The sequence below is a fragment of the Humulus lupulus genome, chromosome 5, assembly GCF_963169125.1.
Source record: "Humulus lupulus chromosome 5, drHumLupu1.1, whole genome shotgun sequence".
Classification (NCBI taxonomy): Eukaryota; Viridiplantae; Streptophyta; class Magnoliopsida; order Rosales; family Cannabaceae; genus Humulus; species Humulus lupulus.
In genome coordinates, this window is record NC_084797.1 from 13,560,093 (window position 1) to 13,580,689 (window position 20,597).

The window sequence follows — 20,597 nt, forward strand, 5'->3', positions numbered from 1 at the left end:
GATCGGATACATACTCGTTAGAGTTTTTTTTTTTGGTCTTGATACCATATTAGAATGTAGAAAGTGGTCTAGAAGTAGAATATAGTGCATAGTCATCTCAAAACTAATTGGCGATGAGGGAGTAACTCATACTCTTATGTATTATTAAATATACACACACTTTACATGTGAGATATTTTTCTCAACATCAATCAACATTTATGTGATACTAATTAATTAGAAAGATTAGTCAATAGTGAATGGTCAATACTTGCTTTGGCTATAGTGTAGTTGATTGGAACTTGCCTGAACGGTTAATGGTAAAGAAATTGGCATTATTGATGAAATGATATTGCTGGTGTAGAAAAGCCTTCTCTGCTTCTCTGACCAGTCTGTGTTGTGTACCAAAGGGAAAGAGAAGATCTTCTCTACAAGATTTTCCATGGGTAACCTTCTTTATCTTATGATCATCTCCTTCTTATTGTTCCTTACAACTACCCATGCAAAATCAAATCATCGTTGTCCACCTTCTTCTTGTGATAATATCATCAACATAACTACTCCTTTCCGACTTAACACCGATCCAAAACACTGTGGCAACTCTCGTTATAAGCTTTACTGCGAGAACAATCTTACTGTGTTACACATAAATCATGTCAAATACTTTGTGCGGTCAATCAATTATGCCAACTACACAATTCGAGTTGTGGACTCCAATGTTGACAGGAACAATTGCTCCACCTTTCCATCTCCAACATATTCCCGTCGCTACAAGTACTTTACAAAGATTATAGCAATCTTGAAATGTGAGAATCCAATAGTGAATTCCTCTGATTATATAGACACCGCTCCTTGCAACATTGGTGAATATTCAGAAACCAAAACTACTACTGCTGCTGATCTTTATTATTATTATGTGGTCGATGGTGGCTTTAAGGTTTCTGATTTGGCGATTGGGTGCCGCACGGAGCTAAGGACCTTCGTATCGAATCAGACAGTGGTGAATGGGAGGACTACTTCTTATGTGGACTTTCACAACCACCTTGCTTATGGTTTTGAGCTTTCATGGTTGAACTCACTTCTCGCACACGATAAGGATCGCTGCATCATCGAGGATTCGAACGATTTGCGATGTGGTAAGTAGTTCTTCTTCGCTTTCTATTGAATGAACTACTTCAACTTTCTTCTGATCAGCTAATGTTGAATTTATATTGGATGATTGCAGCTTCGTGGGCTCCATCATTAAGTAACAACTCTTTCTTCCGCGCTTGTTATAAAATTGTTTTTAATTAAGATGTAGTGTTTTAGAACTTAATGTTTCGTCACATATATTTTTTCTGATATTCATTGTTTTCTTGGAGTGATTTTCTTGGGCATTATAGGCTCTTCAATATATGTGCTTGGTACGTAATTAAAAGAGCTCTTACTTTCTCCTTTTAGAAATCTATAATGGAAAGTTTATTTTATTTAATAGAACAACTTAACCAATTAAAAAAAAAAAATTAATATTTGAAAAATATGATTCATTCTGAGAACATTTAAAACATAAATCAATAGAAATTTATTTTTTGGTTGATAAAACTTTTTACTTAGTTTTATTTAAAAATGTATTAATTTATTTTTATTATATTTTTTAATTGTTATAAATATTTTAAATAAATAAACATAAACATATTAAAAAAGAAATAAACCAAAACATTCTCTATAATTTAAAAAAAAATAAAAAACTTTAAACTAAGAATTTGTTAGATACAACACTTTTTATAAATAAAAATATAGTGTATTCTAGTTTTAAAATTAAATATTTTTTTAACAAAAAATACCTATAAATTTCAATATGATAGAATATTAAAAAATTCTAAAACTATAAATTTACAATTTTATATGATCAAATTTTAATTATTTGATTTAATTTTTTTTTAAAGCCAACAAAAAGTTATAAATAAATATATATTATATAATTAATGGCTAGAGTAATTAAAATAAGTAATTTCTCATTGAAACAAAAATTAAATGTCAAAATAAGAAAATATGTATATTTATTTTTTATTTCACTATTACATACACATTTGGATAAACAAAATATGTCAAATTACAAAATAAATAATTAATTAAAGAAATAAAAAAATAAACTTAAGCACATAAATTTTTTCGGTTGTAGTTTTGAAAACATAATTGATAAAATAATTTAAATATTTTAATATGAAATTTTAAAATATGTGATGATAAATTATTATGGCTCATTTATTACTTTTTATTTAGATGAATTTATTATTTTTGATTTATTTACTTTATTTAGATAGTTTTAAAACTAACGGAGTTAGAAAAAAAATAAAAAAATGTTAAATCTAACAGAAAACAAAAATTTCCGTTAAATTCACATTTACAATATATAAAGATATAAGTGTTATTACAATATGAACCTTATTTTCTACCTATCGTTAGAAATTTTATTTGTTTTTGGCACGTGGACAAATTGTAGCCCCAATTTTTTTTTTTTATATGGCGGTGTACATTGTAGTTATAGGAGACCTCTGTAACGCCCTAATTTCTCATAGATTACTAAGAACACAGCGTTGGGTCATAATCGTAAATATTGCTCTTTTATTTAATAAAAACTTAAAAATAAATACATAGATCTATAGTTTTAAAAAAATAAAATACTTGTCTTTAACATAAAAATGAGCAACATTTAAATAAAACAAACTTTAAAAAAAAAAATTTGGCCCGCTCGATCTTGCTCGACTATATGGTCCCCAACGAATACGTCACGAAGCTCTTAGGTCCCACTCGCCACTGGCTTTTCTATCCTTAATTTCCTGAAATAATAACATCATAAGGAGTGAGTTTCTAAGCCCAGTAAGGAAAATACAAACAAGGGTTAGTCATATAATCAAACATAACATATATTCACCAAAGTCATACAAACACAGCATCTAGATCATATCATACCTTAAGTCATAATCTAAGCCATAAATCATAAATCGTACTCTAAGTCATAAGTCATAGGTCATAGGTCATAGATCATAAATCATAGGTCATAAATCATAACTATAGGTCATATATCATAATCATAACTAAAAATAACAAATCAGATATAATAAAAAGATAAGTGCTTATACAGGGGTGGCAATTAAGCCCCGGACAAAAGTCCGTCATACACCGGACATAGGTCCGTCATAAAGTTTTGGCAACCGAGCCTACCGAACATAGTCCGTCATACATCATTGGACACCTTAGGTCCAGACACACTTACCCCTTTATTGTACCTGAAATGTTAGGTCATACAAACATAAACTATATCATAATACTAAACTATCTAATTTTCCTTACCAACACTGGGATAATTGAGAACAAATGCGGAACTTGGAACAATCCTAAAACCAGCAATAAAAATAGTGAGTATTTCTAAAGGACCGAGATGAAATGAATAGAACTAAACCACCAAGAGGAAAATTACCAAAAACACCTTAAGTTCAAAGAACTTAAAATCCTAACCACAAAACCATAACAAAAGTTAGAACCTAAATGAAAACTAAAGAAACTAAGGAATCAAACAGAATGAAACTTAAGAATAAGGGTACATCAGTTGACCTTATGGATTAGTCTAACTCCAATACCGAAACACTCTAACCTCACTTCCCAAAGTGTTTTATAAAGCTTAAGAACAGAAAAGCTTTTTCCCAACCCAAGTGTTTATCACTCTTATGGTCTCACTATAGCACCTTGGAGTCTGATCACAGCTGAAGAGTAAGTGAAAGGGCTGGGTCCTAAGTTCTATTTATAGAGTTCTAGGAATAAAAATCTTCTTTTTGGCTTGAATAAAAATAATGAATTTTATTGAAGATATTTGAATATTCGTTAGTCAAAGGCTTAGGACTTGGTCAAATTTTTCAGAGAGAGGTTTAAGGAGTCAAAGCTTGATTTTTTAAAATTAAAAACAAATAAAATCTTAACTTCTAACTCCCTAAATCTCGTAACTCTAAACTCACCTGTAGTAAAATCAACATAACTAGAGTTTTAGAACTCTTATTTAGACCATCTTTATACCGTTAGAAAGATAATTCAAGTATCTACAACTTCCTAGAAATACTATTTTTCAAAATTCATAACATAACTAGGTCAAAAATAGGTCGGAAGTTACAGTACCCTAAAGTTACGGAAAATCTATTTAATTATCTAAATAACAACCTAATCCACAAATAAATAAAATTGTGACAAATGTCATGCTCCTAACAAACTCTGGTGAAGATTAAGTCTTATATTTCCCTTATTTTATCATTAAAATAATAATTCATTAATAATCATGTATATGATAAGTGTCATAATCATATTGGCTCTATCTAAACCTTAGGAATAACCATGCTCATGACAAGTGTCATATTCTTATTGGCTCTATCTAAACCTTAGGTTATAATAATTATCATATTAATAACTAGAAATATTAATCAAACCTTATGTTATAATTAATATTCTTAAACTATAGGTTAAACTTATAAAATTCATAACTATTGCTATGAGTTTCTAATTAAGTCTCGGTTTGAACCAAAATCTACGGAATCTAAAATACTACAACTACTACTATCTAGCTAACTAAGTAAAATTTTGGGACGCTACAACCTCTTACAAATTTTCAAGAAATTATGAATAATTTTAGGTGCCAAAATTAAGATTAAAATAGTTTGTTGCACACGTGTTTGTTTTGTTTTTTTTATGTGCGTATGAAAAAAGCTATTTGAATTCTAATCTTGGCATCCTAAATTATTCGTAACTTTTAAAGAATTTGTGAGAGGTCTTCTATGAATATAATATATACCATCATATAAAAAAATGAAATTACAACTCAAACTATGGGATGGGGCATATTATTACCGGCCCCTTTGGTAGATCTCTTCCAAATGCTCTTGCTCTGAATGTCAAGACTCTTTTCCCAAAATGAAAATACTATTTCAATTTCTTTTTTCTAAGCTTCAATCCTCTTGGTTTCTTTTCATAAACTTAGTATAAAACTTTTAAGTACTTAGTATAAGATGAATTCTTAGGTGAAATCAACCTAATGCATAATTATGCACTAAAGTCAAAAGTTTATTTTGGTAAATGCAGCAGCACATGCAGGACTAAAATTTATATTGGGGACTCCATTTGTAGTTGCATTTTTAATCTATGAATGGCGAAGGCGTCATTTATCAATGTATAATTCTATTGAGGAGTTTCTTCGTACACAAAATAACCTCATTCCTATAAGATACTCATTCAGAGAGATAAAAAAGATGACCCAAAATTTCAAGAACAAATTAGGTGAAGGAGGTTATGGTTCTGTATTCAAAGGAAAGCTTCGTAGTGGTCGTATTGTTGCAGTTAAGATATTGAGTAAATCCAAAGGAAATGGGCAAGACTTCATCAATGAAATTGCTACAATTGGAAGAATTCATCATGTTAATGTCGTTCATTTGATAGGCTTTTGTGTCCACTCCTCAAAGCATGCTCTTGTGTATGATTTCATGGCTAATGGATCTTTGGAAAAATATATATTTTCTCAAGAAGGAGGAGTTATCTCCTTAAGTTGCAAGCAAATTTTTGAAATTTCACTTGGTGTGGCACATGGAATTGATTACATACACCAAGGATGTTACATGCAAATTTTACACTTTGATATTAAACCCCACAACATTCTGTTGGATGAAAATTTTATTCCAAAAGTTTCTGATTTTGGGTTAGCAAGATTGTGCCCATTAGAAAAAAATAATATGTCTTTAACTGCAGCAAGAGGAACCTTAGGATACATAGCACCAGAGCTATTTTACAAAAATATTGGAGGAGTTTCTAATAAAGCTGATGTGTATAGTTTTGGAATGTTACTGATGGAAATGGCAGGTAAAAGAAAAAATATAGACGCAGTTGCAGAAAATACGAGCCAGATTTACTTTCCTTCATGGGCATATGATCAATTAAGTCAAGGAAAAAATGTAGACGTAGCAACAACAGATACAGATGGGGAAAATTCAAAAATTATAAAGAAGATGGTTATAGTAGCATTATGGTGTATACAACCAAAGCCAAGTGATCGCCCTCCAATGAACAAAGTCATAGAATTGCTTGAAGGAGAAGTTGAATGTCTACAAATGCCTCCTAAACCTTCCCTATGTGAACTAGAGAAGTCGATTGAGCATGTTCAAGAATCATTGTATTCAGTTCAGTCAACAATACCATCATTAACACTCCCAAGATAAGTTCAAATCTACATCCAAATGATTGGCATTTGCAGCCGTTGCACTTCTTTTTTTTTTTAATTTTTTATAGATATTGTTGGTTTTTATCTTTGCTATGTCAAAATATTGTTGCAAGCTTGGAAGAAGAAAAAAACACTTTTTAATAGGTAATTTGTGTGACAATAAATAATAGATCGATTAGTTAAATTAATATTTCAAATAGAAGCAATCAATCATAGTACATTTTATAGTCATTTGTGATTTATTTTTTCTAATGTGTATGCGTATTTTGTTTTCTTGATTTAACTCTCATTCATAGGATTGAGATCAATTCTTATATGAATATCATTTGATGTATATAAAGTTCTATATTTAAACATAATTTTTGAGAATTTCATTTTCATAAAAAAAAATTGAATATGATCAAAATGCTCTCATGCTTTAATCGTTTCTTTTTTCAAAGGTAATAATAATATTGATAACGGTGCAATTAATTGAATAGACTCTTTTTTTTTGTCTCAATATTCTCCCTCTTTTTTTTAAATAAATCCTTCACGAAATTTAGAAATTTAAATTCTCATTAATAAAATAATTATTTTTTCTACATATATCCTTTTTTATTTTTTAATCTTTTGCCCTCTACTTTATTCTTAACTTACAGTAGAGAAATTATAATTCTTTTTTTCTTATAAAAAACATTAATATATACTTCAAATTCCAATTCCTTTTTTCCTTTTGTGTAAAAACCTCATATTATGCATTTTTTTGTTTTACTTCTCTAATTTAATTTAAAATCTACACATAATTTTTTTGGAAATATGCTATGCTAGTACCCTTTAGTTTGTCTTAGAACTAAGATAATCCCTTATTATTTAATTAATACTCTTTTACTACCTGTTGTCTTACCACCAATTTAGTAATTTATTGTTTTAATGCTAAAAAATGAAGAACTTATTGTTCAAAAATAAAAATTGGACACGTAAATGATACAAATGAGATAAAATAGGCATTGTAATTTGTATGTGCTATCTACTATAGATATGCCTTGGTAGTAATAATCTAACAGAAGCTGCTAGGGACTTTCAAAAGTCCACCACCCAAGTTGGTACCTGGCCACCAAGACTCAGTGGTACAGAAATTAAAAGTCCCCACGTGGTTCCACCCAAAACAAAGGTCAAAATTCCTGATAAAGAAGTGATTTGATGGAAGTTAAATGCCATCCATACATTTACTAATATTGATCTTAAAAGAGAAAACTAATCTTTTCTTTATTGTTGTGTTGTTTTGACTATTATTCTTATAACAAGTTTTCAAAGAAAAAACTTTGGCAGAAACTGAACACATGGAGCTTTTTTCTTCAAGGTAGGAGGATGGTCTCATATCATTTATATGGACTGGAGTCACATATAATTAAATTAATTTTATACGCGTAAACTTGTCCTACTCTACTTCGATTATTCTTTAAAATTAGTACATGTATCTATTAGATTGTGGAAAGTGATTTAGAATAAGAATAGAGTGTATGGTAAGAAGCATGAGGTTATATTTCAAAATCAATTGGTGATGAGTGGAGTAATTCATGCTCTTATGTATTATTGAATGTAGCCACATACTTTACATGTGAAACATCTTTCTCTAACATCCCCTAAAAAAAGTGACTATTTTTGCTCACTAATCTTGGACGGCTCGATCACAAGTGATTTTTTGACTTTTTTTGGCTCACTATCCCTGAATTACTACAAGTGACTTTTTTTGGACCGATTTTTGGATTTTGATCGGATACATACTTGTTAGAGTTTTTTTTTTTTTGCTCTTGATACCATATTAGAATGTGGAAAGTGGTCTAGAAGTAGAATATAGTGCATGGTAAGAAGCATGAAGTTCCATCTTAAAATTAATTAGTGATGAGTGGAATAACTCATGCTCTTATGTATTATTAAATGTACCCACATGTGAGATATTTTTCTCAAACATTTATGTGATACTAATTAATTCTAAAGATTAGTCAATAGTGAATGGTCAATACTTGCTTTGGCTATAGTGTAGTTGATTGGAACTTGCCTGAATGGTTAATGGTAAAGAAATTGGCATTATTGATGAAATGATATTGGTGGTGTAGAAAAGCCTTCTCTGCTTCTCTGACCAGTCTGTGTACCAAAGGGAAAGCAAAGATCTTCTCTACAAGATTTTCCATGGGTAACCTTCTTTATCTTATGATCATCTCCTTCTTATTGTTCCTTACAACTACCCATGCAAAATCAAATCATTATTGTCCACCTTCTTCTTGTGGTGATATCACCAACATAACCACTCCTTTACGACTTAACACCGATCCAAAACACTGTGGCTACTCCCCTTTTGAGCTTTCTTGCGAGAACAATCTTACGGTATTATACTCAAATTCTGTGAAATATTTCGTGAGGTCAATCAATTATGCCAATCACACCATTAGAATTGTGCACCCCAATCTTAACAAAACCAATTGCTCCTCTCTCCCAAATAACAATCAGGGAGAATTAGATTCGTTCAAAGGTTTCAGCTCTTACGGCATCAACTTGTTCGAAACAAAGACAATAGTTTTCTTGAAATGTGAGAGTCGAGTAAATTCCTCTGATTATATAGACACTGCTCCTTGCAACATTGGTGGTTCTTTAGCCTCCCAATATTCCGAAACCAAAACTACTACTGCTGCTGATCTTTATTATTATTATGTGGTCGATGGTGGCTTTAAGGTTTCTGATTTGGCGATTGGGTGCCGCACGGAGCTAAGGACCTTCGTATCGAATCAGATAGTGGTGAATGGGAGGACTACTTCTTATGTGGACATTCACAACCACCTTGCTTATGGCTTTGAGCTTTCATGGTTGAACTCATATATCAACGATGGGGGTCTCTGCTTCATCAACGATTCCAACGAGAGGCAATGTTGTAAGTAGTGATCTTCTTCACTTTCTAATGAATGAACTACTTCAACTTTCTTCTGATCAGCTAATGTTGAATTTATATTGGATGATTGCAGTTTTGTGGGATTGGGCTTCACCATTAAGTAACAATTCTTTCTTCCGCACTTGTTATAAAATTGTTTTTAATTAACATGTAGTGTTTTAGAACTTAATGTTTCATCACATATTTTTTTCTGATATTCATTGTTTTCTTGCAGAGACTTTCTTGGACATAATGGCCTTATTAACACCTGGGCTGGGTACGTAATTAAAAGAGCTCTTACTTTTAGAAATCTATAATGGAAAGTTTATTTTATTTAATAGAACAACTTAACTAATTTAAAAAGAATTAATATTTGAAAAATATGATTCATTCAGAGAACATTTAAAACATAAATCAATAGAAATTTATTTTTTGGTTGATAAAACTTTTTAAATGTATTAATTTATTTTTATTATATATTTTAATTTTTATAAATATTTAAAATAAATAAACATAAACATATTAAAAAAGAAATAGACCAAAACATTCTCTATAATTTAAAAAAAAAATAAAAAACATTAAACTAAGAATTCGTTAGATACAACACTTTTTATATATAAAAATATGGTTTATTCTAGTTTTAAAATTAAATATTTTTTAACAAAAAATATCCATAAATTTCATATAATAAAATATTGAAAAAAAATCAAAATTAAAACTATAATTTAAAATTGTATATGATCAAATTTTAATTATTTGATTTAAAAAAAAATTAAAGCGAACAAAAAGTTATATATATAAATATATATTATATAATTAATGACTTGAGTAATTAAAATAGGTAATTTCTTATTGAAATAAAAATTAAACATCAAAATAAGAAAATATGTTTATTTATTATTTATTTTACTATTACATACACGTTTGGATAAACAAAATATGTCAAATTACAAAAGAAATAATAAAAAAAAAAACTAAAGCACATAAATTTTTTCTGTTGTAGTTTTGAAAACATAATTGATAAAATGATTTAAATACTTTAATATGAAATTTTAAAATATGTGATGATAAATTATTATGGCTCATTTATTACTTTTTATTTTATATTATTTAGATGAATTTATTATTTTTGATTTATTTACCTTATTTAGATAGTTTTAAAACTAACGGTGTTAGAAAACAATAAAAAAGTGTTAAATCTAACGGAAAACAAAAATTTCCATTAAACTCACATTTATAATATATAAAGATATGTGTTATTATAATAGGAACCTTATTTTCTACCTATTGGTAGAAATTTTATTTGTTTTTGGCACGTGGACAAATTGTAGCCCCAATTTTTTTATATGGCGGTGTACATTGTAGTTATAGAGGATCTTCTACAAATTTTCAAGAAATTATGAATAATTTTAGGTGCCAAAATTAAGATTCAAATAGTTTGTTGCACACATGTTTGTTTTGTTTTTTTATGCGCGCATGAAAAAAGCTATTTGAATTCTAATATTGACATCATAAATTATTCATAATTTTAAAATAATTTGTGAGAGGTCTTCTATAATTATAATATATATCATCATATAAAAAAATGAAATTACAACTTAAACTATGGGATGGGGCATATTATTAGTGGTCCCTTTGGTAGATCTCTTCCCAATGCTCTTGCCCTGAATGTCAAGACTCTTTTCCCAAAATAAAAAGACTATTTAAATTTTTTTTTCTAAGCTTCAATCCTCTTGGTATCTTATCATAAACTTAGTATAAAACTTTTAAGTACTTAGTATAAGATGAATTCTTAGGTGAAATCAACCTGATGCATAATTATGAACTAAAGTCAAAAGTTTATTTTGGTAAATGCAGCAGCACATGCAGGACTAAAATTTATATTGGGGACTCCATTTGTAGTTGCTTTTTTAATCTATAAATGGCGAAGGCGTCATTTATCAATGTATAATTCTATTGAGGAGTTTCTTCATACACAAAATAACCTCATTCCTATAAGATACTCATTCAGAGAGATAAAAAAGATGACTCGAAATTTCAAGAACAAATTAGGTGAAGGAGGTTATGGTTCTGTATTCAAAGGAAAGCTTCGTAGTGGTCGTATTGTTGCAGTTAAGATATTGAGTAAATCCAAAGGAAATGGGCAAGACTTTATCAATGAAATTGCTACAATTGGAAGAATTCATCATGTTAATGTTGTTCATTTGATAGGCTTTTGTGTCCACTCCTCAAAGCATGCTCTTGTGTATGATTTCATGGCTAATGGATCTTTGGAAAAATATATATTTTCTCAAGAAGGAGGAGTTATCTCCTTAAGTTGCAAGCAAATTTTTGAAATTTCACTTGGCGTGGCACGTGGAATTGAGTACATGCACCAAGGATGTTACATGCAAATTTTACACTTTGATATTAAACCCCACAACATTCTCTTGGATGAAAATTTTATTCCAAAAGTTTCTGATTTTGGGTTAGCAAGATTGCGCCCATTAGGAAATAATACTATGTCCCTAACTACAGCAAGAGGAACCTTAGGATACATAGCACCAGAACTATTTTACAAAAATATTGGAGGAGTTTCTAATAAAGCTGATGTGTATAGTTTTGGAATGTTACTGATGGAAATGACAGGTAAAAGAAAAAATATAGACGCACTTGCAGAAAATACTAGCCAAATTTACTTTCCTTCATGGGCACATGATCAATTAAGTCAAGGAAAAAATGTAGACGTAGCAACAACAGATACAGATGGGGAAATTTCAAAAATTATAAAGAAGATGATTATAGTAGCATTATGGTGTATACAACTAAAGCCAAGTGATCGCCCTACAATGAACAAAGTCATAGAATTGCTTGAAGGAGAAGTTGAATGTCTACAAATGCCTCCTAAGCCTTCCCTATGTGAATTAGAGAAGCCGATTGAGCATGTCCAAGAAACATTGTATTCAGTTGAGTCAACAATACCATCATTAACACTCCCAAGATAAGTTCAAATCTACATCCAAACGATTGGCATTTGCAGCCTTTGCACTATTTTTTTTTAAAATTTTTTTATAGATATTGTTGGTTTTTATCTTTGCTATGTGCAAAATATTATTGCAAGCTTGGAAGAATTTTTTTTTTTTTATAGGTAATTTGTGTGACAATAAATAATAGATCGAGTAGTTAAATTAATATTTCAAATAGAAGCAATCAGTCATAGTATATTTTATTGTCATTTGTGATTTATTTTTTCTAATGTGTAAGTATATTTTGTTTTCTTGATTTAACTCTGATTTGTAGGATTGAGATCAATTCTTATATAAATATCATTTGATGTAAATTAAATTCTATATTTACACATAATTTTTGAGATTTTTATTTTCATAAAAAATGATAACTCATATATTTATGCCATTATTATTTTGTTTTAGTAACATTAAGATATTCCAGTATAAAGTGTAGTGACACTTGAAACGACACTATTATTCTTTTTAGCAATATTTGGAAAATGTCACTAGTTACACTTCAAATGTCACTAAATTACGTAGTAGAAATTAGATACAGTAGCCACTTTTACGTAAGCCCCTTCATTTTTATCTACAATTTTTAAGTCTTCGTATAATACCTACTATTTCAATCAAAATCCTTATTATACCCCTCTAGTCCTACGATTTAAACACCCTCGTCTTCCTCTCCTCAAACACTCACAGGTCACAGTAGTTCGACGACTCCGACCATCCTCTACCACTCCGACCACCATTAGCTGCATTCATTACATAGCTAGAAAAAATCTAGCCATATCCCTAACTTTCAACTTCTTCCTCCACTAAATCATATCCGAATTCCCCCCACTACCTTCTCCATTCCGACCCTAACTTCCTTCGAGCTTCCCCACTCTCCGGCGTAGACAATTCTTCGGTAATCGCGCAAGGATTTCGACAGTGCTCCACCACTCCAGCGCCTCCATCGAACCAAATCCTTTCATTGGCAGTCTCTAGCACCTTAATTGAACTAGATTTCCCTTCATTTTCTTCTTCCACGACAGATCCGAGCTCCTCTATTTTTGCACCAATTGCCAAGCCATTTTGGAAGCTTTCTTTGTTTTTGCTATCACCTAGTTTATCTTGTAGTGAGGTATGTAAAAGAGGTTTGTTTAATATATTGCACTCCATTTGTTTAATGAAAGTCCTCATTAAATATCAAATGAATAATTTCCCTTCTTATCTAGTGTTTTCATTGCTTGTGTTTGTTTTGATGAAAGTCCTCATTGATGTTCATTTTTTTTCTTTAAATATGAATGTTGGTCTTGTATTATGTATATACATATATTTGTATGAGAATGTATAGGATTTGTACTACTTATTGTGTCTTTGATGAAAAGAAAAATACCAATAGATAAATTAATGATTCTATCACACTTGTCCAGTATTCCATCTAGATATGAATATGCAATGTAAGCTCCCTTGTCAAGTACAACACTAGATCATCTTGAACAATCAATAATGAATAATGCAACAACTTTGTCAGTCAAATGTTTTTTAGAGACCTGTTTCAGTAAGACACCAGTGATGAGAGACAACATGCTTCTTAAATTTACAATGCATGAATCAAACCAAAGCTCCAAGATTTAATACATAAATATAGTTAGTTGCACTAGATGACTATGTATTTACCATTTTTGTTCATAATATTGAACATAAAAACATATTAATTTGACTTCCAAATTGATTTTTGATAATACATTAATTACTTCTTGGATTAGTAGAATGATAATTTTTGAAAATCAACACTCACATTAAGAAGTATAACATAAAAAAAAATATAAACTACAATAGTTCCATCATTGATATGTATTGTTCCACATGTATAGATTCCTAAATATGTTATATTTATCATATTGTAACAGCTGGAACTTCTTAATAAAATTCTCATTTAATCCTTAAAAAAAAAAAAAAAACAAGATCCACACTGCCTTAACAAATAAAATTACATAAAACACTTTTGAAAATGAGTAATATGATGATGAAAATTTTGAAATAATGAAGGAATTTTTTTTTTAGAACTACACAACATTTGTTCAAAAAGTAAAACTATATCAACAAACTAAAAACAAATTGATTCTTCGGAACCAAAATCCTCACCCAACCCTTTTGTTAGCTTTACATAAGTTTACACATATATATATATATATATATGCCGAACATAATAACAACTCAAGTTCATCCATGAATAAAAATAAAAAAAGAAGAACCCAATTTTCTTATTTCTTATTGAAAATGCCAAATATGGACTTGATTGCATTGATGACATTCTCATTGATGAATGATTCATCAAATATTTTTAGCAAAGGGTCAAATTCCTCAGTTGCTCTTAATTTTGAGTAAAGTGTTATATTCTCCTACTATTATATAAATGATCCACTAACAAGGCTTTCCATGTAGTGAATTCCTAGTAAAAGATAAAAAACCATGACATTATATTATGCTCTATAGCTTAAAGTTATAGTTTAAAGAGACATGGTTTAGATTTTAAGCCTAGGGGTTTAAATTTTAAGCATTGTGGTTTAAATTTTAAATTGTTTTGGTTTAGATTTTAAACGTTATGCTTTATAGTTTAAAGAGACGTGGTTTAGATTTTAAGCGTAGTGGTTTAAATTTTAAGTCCTGTGGTTTTGTAGAGTCCAAAGAACTTTACTTAGCTAGTTAGATAGTAGTATAATAGTAATAATAGTATTATTGTTATGACTGTGGATTTTTGGTTCAGACTGGGATTTATTTGGACACTTATAGTAACACTTGTAGATTTTCTAAGTTTAACCTATAGTTTAAGAATATTAATTTTAACCTAAGGTTTGATTAATATGACTGATATTGAGGGTAATATTTATTATATTATAAGGTTTAAATAAGACCCAATAAGATAATAGCACATGTCATGTATAGGTTTAATAATGATTAAGTATTTTGAGGAATAAATTTATGAAGGTCAATATCTGAATATCCTAGGGTCTATCAGCAGCTTTGAAAACGTTGGGGGACTTAGTCAAGGCTGTTTACTCAATTCAAATTAAGCTAAAATTGTGTAATTTCGTGTTTAAATATTCAGCGTATGCTGATATATCGCAGCTATAGGGGGCGGTATATCGCAGTACGGGGATACGAAAAACACGAAACGTCGCATGATTGCCTCGAGCATACTGGCCCAGGCGATATATCGCCTCCTTCAGGGCATTTTGAAACTTTTTGAAAATGTTCTCCATTCAAATCTTCAACCTCTTGATAAGTCCAACATCTTTCTGAACAAGTCTTCAGCCTTTGCTGAACGATAATTCAAATATTTTTCACTTAAAAAGCCATTATTTTTATTCAAGTTAAATGAAGATCTTTTAATTCCTAAACTCTATAAATAGGACTGTTACACCCAGATTTCAAGCCTTGAGAATTGTGATATCGAAAGCTGGATTCGTCAGGTGTGAGCTCGCAATATCTAGAATACGTGTTCGCAACCTAGGCGCCGAACATACAAAGCAGGTGGCAACCTCGAAGATGGGTAGCCTCGAAGTCCTTACAAGCTTGAAAGACAGACATCGGAGTACGTCTATCCTCGGGTGGCCTCGGATCTAAAGTTCCGAGCTTGACATAAGTATGAGCTCGGAACTATGTGGTCTTGGAGAAAATATTACTCGAAAGTCACTCAGAGACCTGGGCTGGTATGATGCTAACGATGTTGATTGCTGACTTCGAACATCTTAGTGAGTCACTTGGAGAGACGCAGTCTACATTTATTGTTGTAACTTCCCTATAATAAAGGGATATTATTCAGTTATATGCCCCCTGGTCTTCAGGGGACGTTTCCTTGTATATAGGAGTTACAGGCTTTTAAAGCCATTAAATTTATTGACATAAAGAATAACTTCCCGAAACGTGTGAGATTGTATTATGAGATCTCCTCTATAAATAGAGATGTCATATACCTTTGTAAAGGACCGAAATTTTGTGATCTTGGGAGAATTTATGGAGAATTCATCTCTGAATAATTTCCAGAAATATCTTAAAGTTCTAATAACAAAGATTCGTGGACTAGGCAGAATTAACTGCAGAACCACGTAAAAAATCCTATTTGTCTCATTATATTTTTCTGGTCATAATTATTTATTGTTTACGTGCTCTATTTTCACTGTTGCCGAAAAACGACGTCAATAGTTTGGTGCTCTCATTGAGAGCCTTAAGCATTCAGTCCCTGAACAAGTTATGGCCGCAAACAATCGAAACATTCCGGAAGAAAACTATCCAAGACGCCCTGGGAAGCAGCCAATGGTGAACTCGGATGCTGAAGAGAGAAGCGAGTCCTCCGATTCTCGGGGACCGCCCGCACCTCCAAGGGATGAGGATATGTACTACAATCCTGAGCAGTATGTTCCCATTGTGGAACTTGAAAACCGGCAGCTGAAACAGCCATTAGCTGAAGCCAACAAGCGAAATGAGGAGTTGGCTAGGATAGCCGCGGAGGCTCAGGTCGCGTGAAAACCAAGCCCCTCCTCCGAGGGACGTGCATGTCCCTCCCCGAAGGCCGCGGGGGCGTCTGCGAAAAAATGCTGCCAAAAGAGGGCAAAAGCAACCTCCAGTGCCAACGGAGCCATCCGCTCCCACGAGACCCCGAAGAAGTACCCGTGCCAAGGCTCCGGTTTATCCAACTGTGGAGGTACTAGCGGGAACTGAGAACAACCGAGCCTCTGCAGAGGCTCGGACTCAAATCCCTGGAAACACACAGAATGCAACCAACCCATCTCAGGCAAACTCTGGACCGTCTAGGCCACGAAATGGGTGGCAGCCACCATCGCCCATACGATTCCCTCCATTGCCTATAAGATACCCTTCACCTCCTCGCAGGAATGCTCGACTAGTTCAAGATAATGAGGAAAGACACGCAGGAAGGAGGCTAGGGAATAGAGAAGCTTTCCGGGAGCGGAGAGGCGCCCCATCTGAAAGAAGTCAAACATCCCGATCTTGCACTGCAGAGACGAGGCGACAAGAAGGAAACCCATCTCGAAATAATCGTGCGACAAGTCTTACTAGTGACGACTCTGGAGATACCAGATCAGTCAGTATGCATGATCGAGGTCAAAAGAATACTGGGAGCCGCAAGAATCGCTCCGACCTGTGAGAACACTTGAACCAGAATCGGGGTAATGTTAACTCGGCAAACCCGGACCTGAGGGATCGCCTAAATAGGCGTAAAGACCCCTTGCTGAGGCGTGAACCTGGGATTGTGATCGACGACAACCAATTTCAGGCAAGACCCCTCACGGACCCGGTCCAGGAAAGAATTGATCAGTTGGAAAAGGCCTTCAGGCTTTTGAAGAATGAGCAAGGTCAGGGTCGATATGAAGATTCTGACGAGGATCTTGAACCATTCGCTCCCCATATTTCCAATACTCCATTTCCTCAAGGATTTCAGATCCCTCAAGTTCCAACTTTTGAGGGAAAATCCGACCCATACAACCATTTGAGTACATTCAACACCATAATGAGAGCAAGTAATGTGGGTTATGAGCTCAGATGCATGTTATTTCCAGCATCGTTGACGAGACCAGCCAAAAGCTGGTTCGAAAAATATAGAAGACACTCAGTCACTTCTTGGGATCAGCTGTCTAAGGACTTCAAGAAGCAGTTCAGAGCCATGATGGGGGTCAGGCCCGAGGCATCGACTCTGACTAATGTCCGACAGCAGCCACGCGAAACGTTAAAAAGCTACCTTACGAGGTTTCACTTAGAAGTTGTCCGGGTTCGAAATGTGGATGACAGTGTTCATCTAATGGCTGTCCAAGCTGGGTGTAATGACCTAACTACTCTAGACTTTTGGACCATTAACGAAAACTATACATAAATACTAATCCTTAATAAATCTTTACAAGTGAAAAGACCATAACTTTATTAAGAAACTTGTAAAAATAAAAGTTAAACTTACATAAAATATCAAGTAGGATATGGGATCCTATTGTTTTAAAATCAAAACATGACATAATTAAAAAGAGATTTACATAATAAAATGCGGAAAAATACATGTAAAAACCATAAGAAACAAACTACATCCTTGAATCGAAACGCTCGGCTCTTGAATCCATTCTTCCTCAATACACATTCTCCAAGCTTCCAAGAACCTTTCCCGCCACTAGCACTATTTTCCTGCACATATAAACAAAAAGGAATGAGCCCAATGCCCAGCAAGGAAAATCTAACATATAGCCATACACATAAAATTCATAAGGTAACATAAAACATACTATAACACTTATGTCACATACATACTATAATGGCCATTATTACTCGGGGTCCCATAGACTAAACAAGTCATATGCCCATTAGATTAGTGGGGTCTTGCTAGCTAAGCAAGTCATATGCCCATAATCTATTTGGGGCTTGTTAGTCATATGGGTCATATGCCCAAGTCTACAATCACACTTATCATCACATATTGCATAACATAAAATCATAAGATAACATACAAAAGCATATAACATATAAATTCTATCCTATTTTCCTTACCAAATTACCGGGATATGAGGACAGAGTTGGGACTTTGGACACTCCTAAAAACCATTTGCAACAGAGTGAGTACTTTGAAGAAAAGAAATGAAAGGAATGGGAGGACTATATCATTGAGAACATACTTACCAAAACTTATGTGCAAGTTCTTAGATTTCCTAACCAAAATAAAGAATAAGGTTAGAAGGCTGAGTAGAAGACTATGAAAACTTAAATAAAATAATACCAATGAACTAGAGTGTGGAAATACCTTGAAGACTTGTAAGACCAATCTAAACCTTGAACCGAAATGCTATAAAATCTTACTTCCCAAGTGTTTTGATAAGCTTATGATTCCCAACCCAAGTGTTTACACTCTCACACTCACCTAGCAACTTGCAGCCTCTGAACTTAGAGTAAAAGATGAATAATGGCTGGGTACTAGGTCCTATTTATAGAGTTTAGGAATGAAAGGATCTTAATTTAACTTGAATAAAAATAATGGCTTTTTAAGTGAAAATAATTTGAATTATCGTTCAGCAGAGGCTGAAGACTCGTTCAAAAAGGTGCTGGACTTATCAAGAGGTTGAAGGTTTGAATGGGAAACGATTTCGAAAACTTTCAAAATGTGCTGAGAGGGGCGATATATCGCCCCCTGTAGGCGATATATCGCTTGGGCCAGTATGCCCGAGGCAATCGTGCAACGTTTCGTGTTTTTCGTATCTTCGTGCTGCAAAATATCGCCCCTTATAGCTGCGATATATCGGCATACGCTGATTATTTAAACACGAAATTACACATTTTTAGCTTAATTTGAATTGAGTAAACAGCCTTGACTAAGCCCTCTAATGTTTTCAAAGCTGCTGATTGACCTTAGAGTATTCAAATTTTAACCTTAATAAATTTAATCCTCAAAATACTTAATCATTAATAAACCCATACATAACATGTGCTATAATCCTATTGGTTCTTATTTAAACCATATAGTATACCAAATATTATCCTCAATATCAGTCATATTAATCAAACCTCAGGTTAAAATTAATATTCTTAAACTTAGAAAATCTACAAGTACTACTACGAGTGTCCAAATAAATCCCGGTCTGAACCAAACATCCACAGTTATAACAATAATACTACTATTAATATTATACTACTATCTAACTTAGCTAAGTAAAGTTCTTAGACTCTACACTGGGTAATGCCAGGGAGAAAACCGGTGAGGTCCCTGACCGAGTTTAACAAACGAGCATAGAGGTTTGTCAATGTAGAGGAAGCGAGGTCGACACTTAATGTGACCTCCCAGCCCGTAACAACAACAATAAACGTAAACTCTGCCTCAACCTCGACGGATCCACCAGCTTCAAAGCTTGCCGCGGAAAACCCTTCCAAGAGAAAAAAGAACGAAGGGAGTAACCTCGAAGCCGAGGGAGGAAAGAAAAAGAAGGGGGAGAGATATTTCTCCGTGTACAGAGTGTACACCAAGCTCAACGAGTCTCGGGAGAACAATACCTGGCTAATGAAAACTAGGTCCCCTTCAAACATCCAGACCCAATGAGAAATCAAAAGTCCAAGAGGGACTCCAGCAAATATTGTCGATTTCACAGAGACACCGGGCATACTACTGATGAATGTCGACAGTTGAAAGACGAGATCGAAGGATTGATCTCAAGAGGTTATTTAAGACAATATGTCAAAAACTAGAATATTAATCAGGCGTCTACGAGCCAGAGGGCAGTTGCGCCACAGCATGCACAAAACAACAATTCCCGAGCTAGGGAAGAAGATAGGCCCACTCCGATAGAAGGAGAAGATGTGATAACTATCTCAAGAGGGCCTCATCCCGCGGCCATGGGCAGAAATGCCCAAAAAAGATATGTGAACGAGCTAAAGACTAGGGACGGGTCTCCTTATGAACCCGAACCAAGAGCTCCAAAAAATCAAAAGATTGAATCCCAGCCAATAACCTTTACTGAAGACG

The 20,597-nt window shown here is 32.8% G+C and overlaps 2 protein-coding genes across 2 annotated transcripts; both read left to right on the plus strand.

The window, feature by feature from the left end:
* The first annotated feature begins 259 nt into the window (after window positions 1-259).
* LOC133834510 (rust resistance kinase Lr10-like) lies at window positions 260-6,401 on the plus strand. Its single transcript, XM_062264150.1, has 4 exons — window positions 260-1,115; window positions 1,205-1,225; window positions 1,341-1,382; window positions 5,083-6,401. Exons 1-4 carry the CDS (start codon window positions 422-424, stop codon window positions 6,207-6,209), a joined length of 1,884 nt encoding a protein of 627 aa, XP_062120134.1. The 5' UTR covers window positions 260-421; the 3' UTR covers window positions 6,210-6,401.
* Window positions 6,402-8,390: 1,989 nt separating this feature from the next.
* Window positions 8,391-12,414, plus strand: LOC133834512 (rust resistance kinase Lr10-like). Its single transcript, XM_062264151.1, has 4 exons — window positions 8,391-9,116; window positions 9,208-9,234; window positions 9,349-9,390; window positions 10,971-12,414. Exons 1-4 carry the CDS (start codon window positions 8,402-8,404, stop codon window positions 12,095-12,097), a joined length of 1,911 nt encoding a protein of 636 aa, XP_062120135.1. The 5' UTR covers window positions 8,391-8,401; the 3' UTR covers window positions 12,098-12,414.
* The last annotated feature ends 8,183 nt before the right edge of the window (window positions 12,415-20,597 follow it).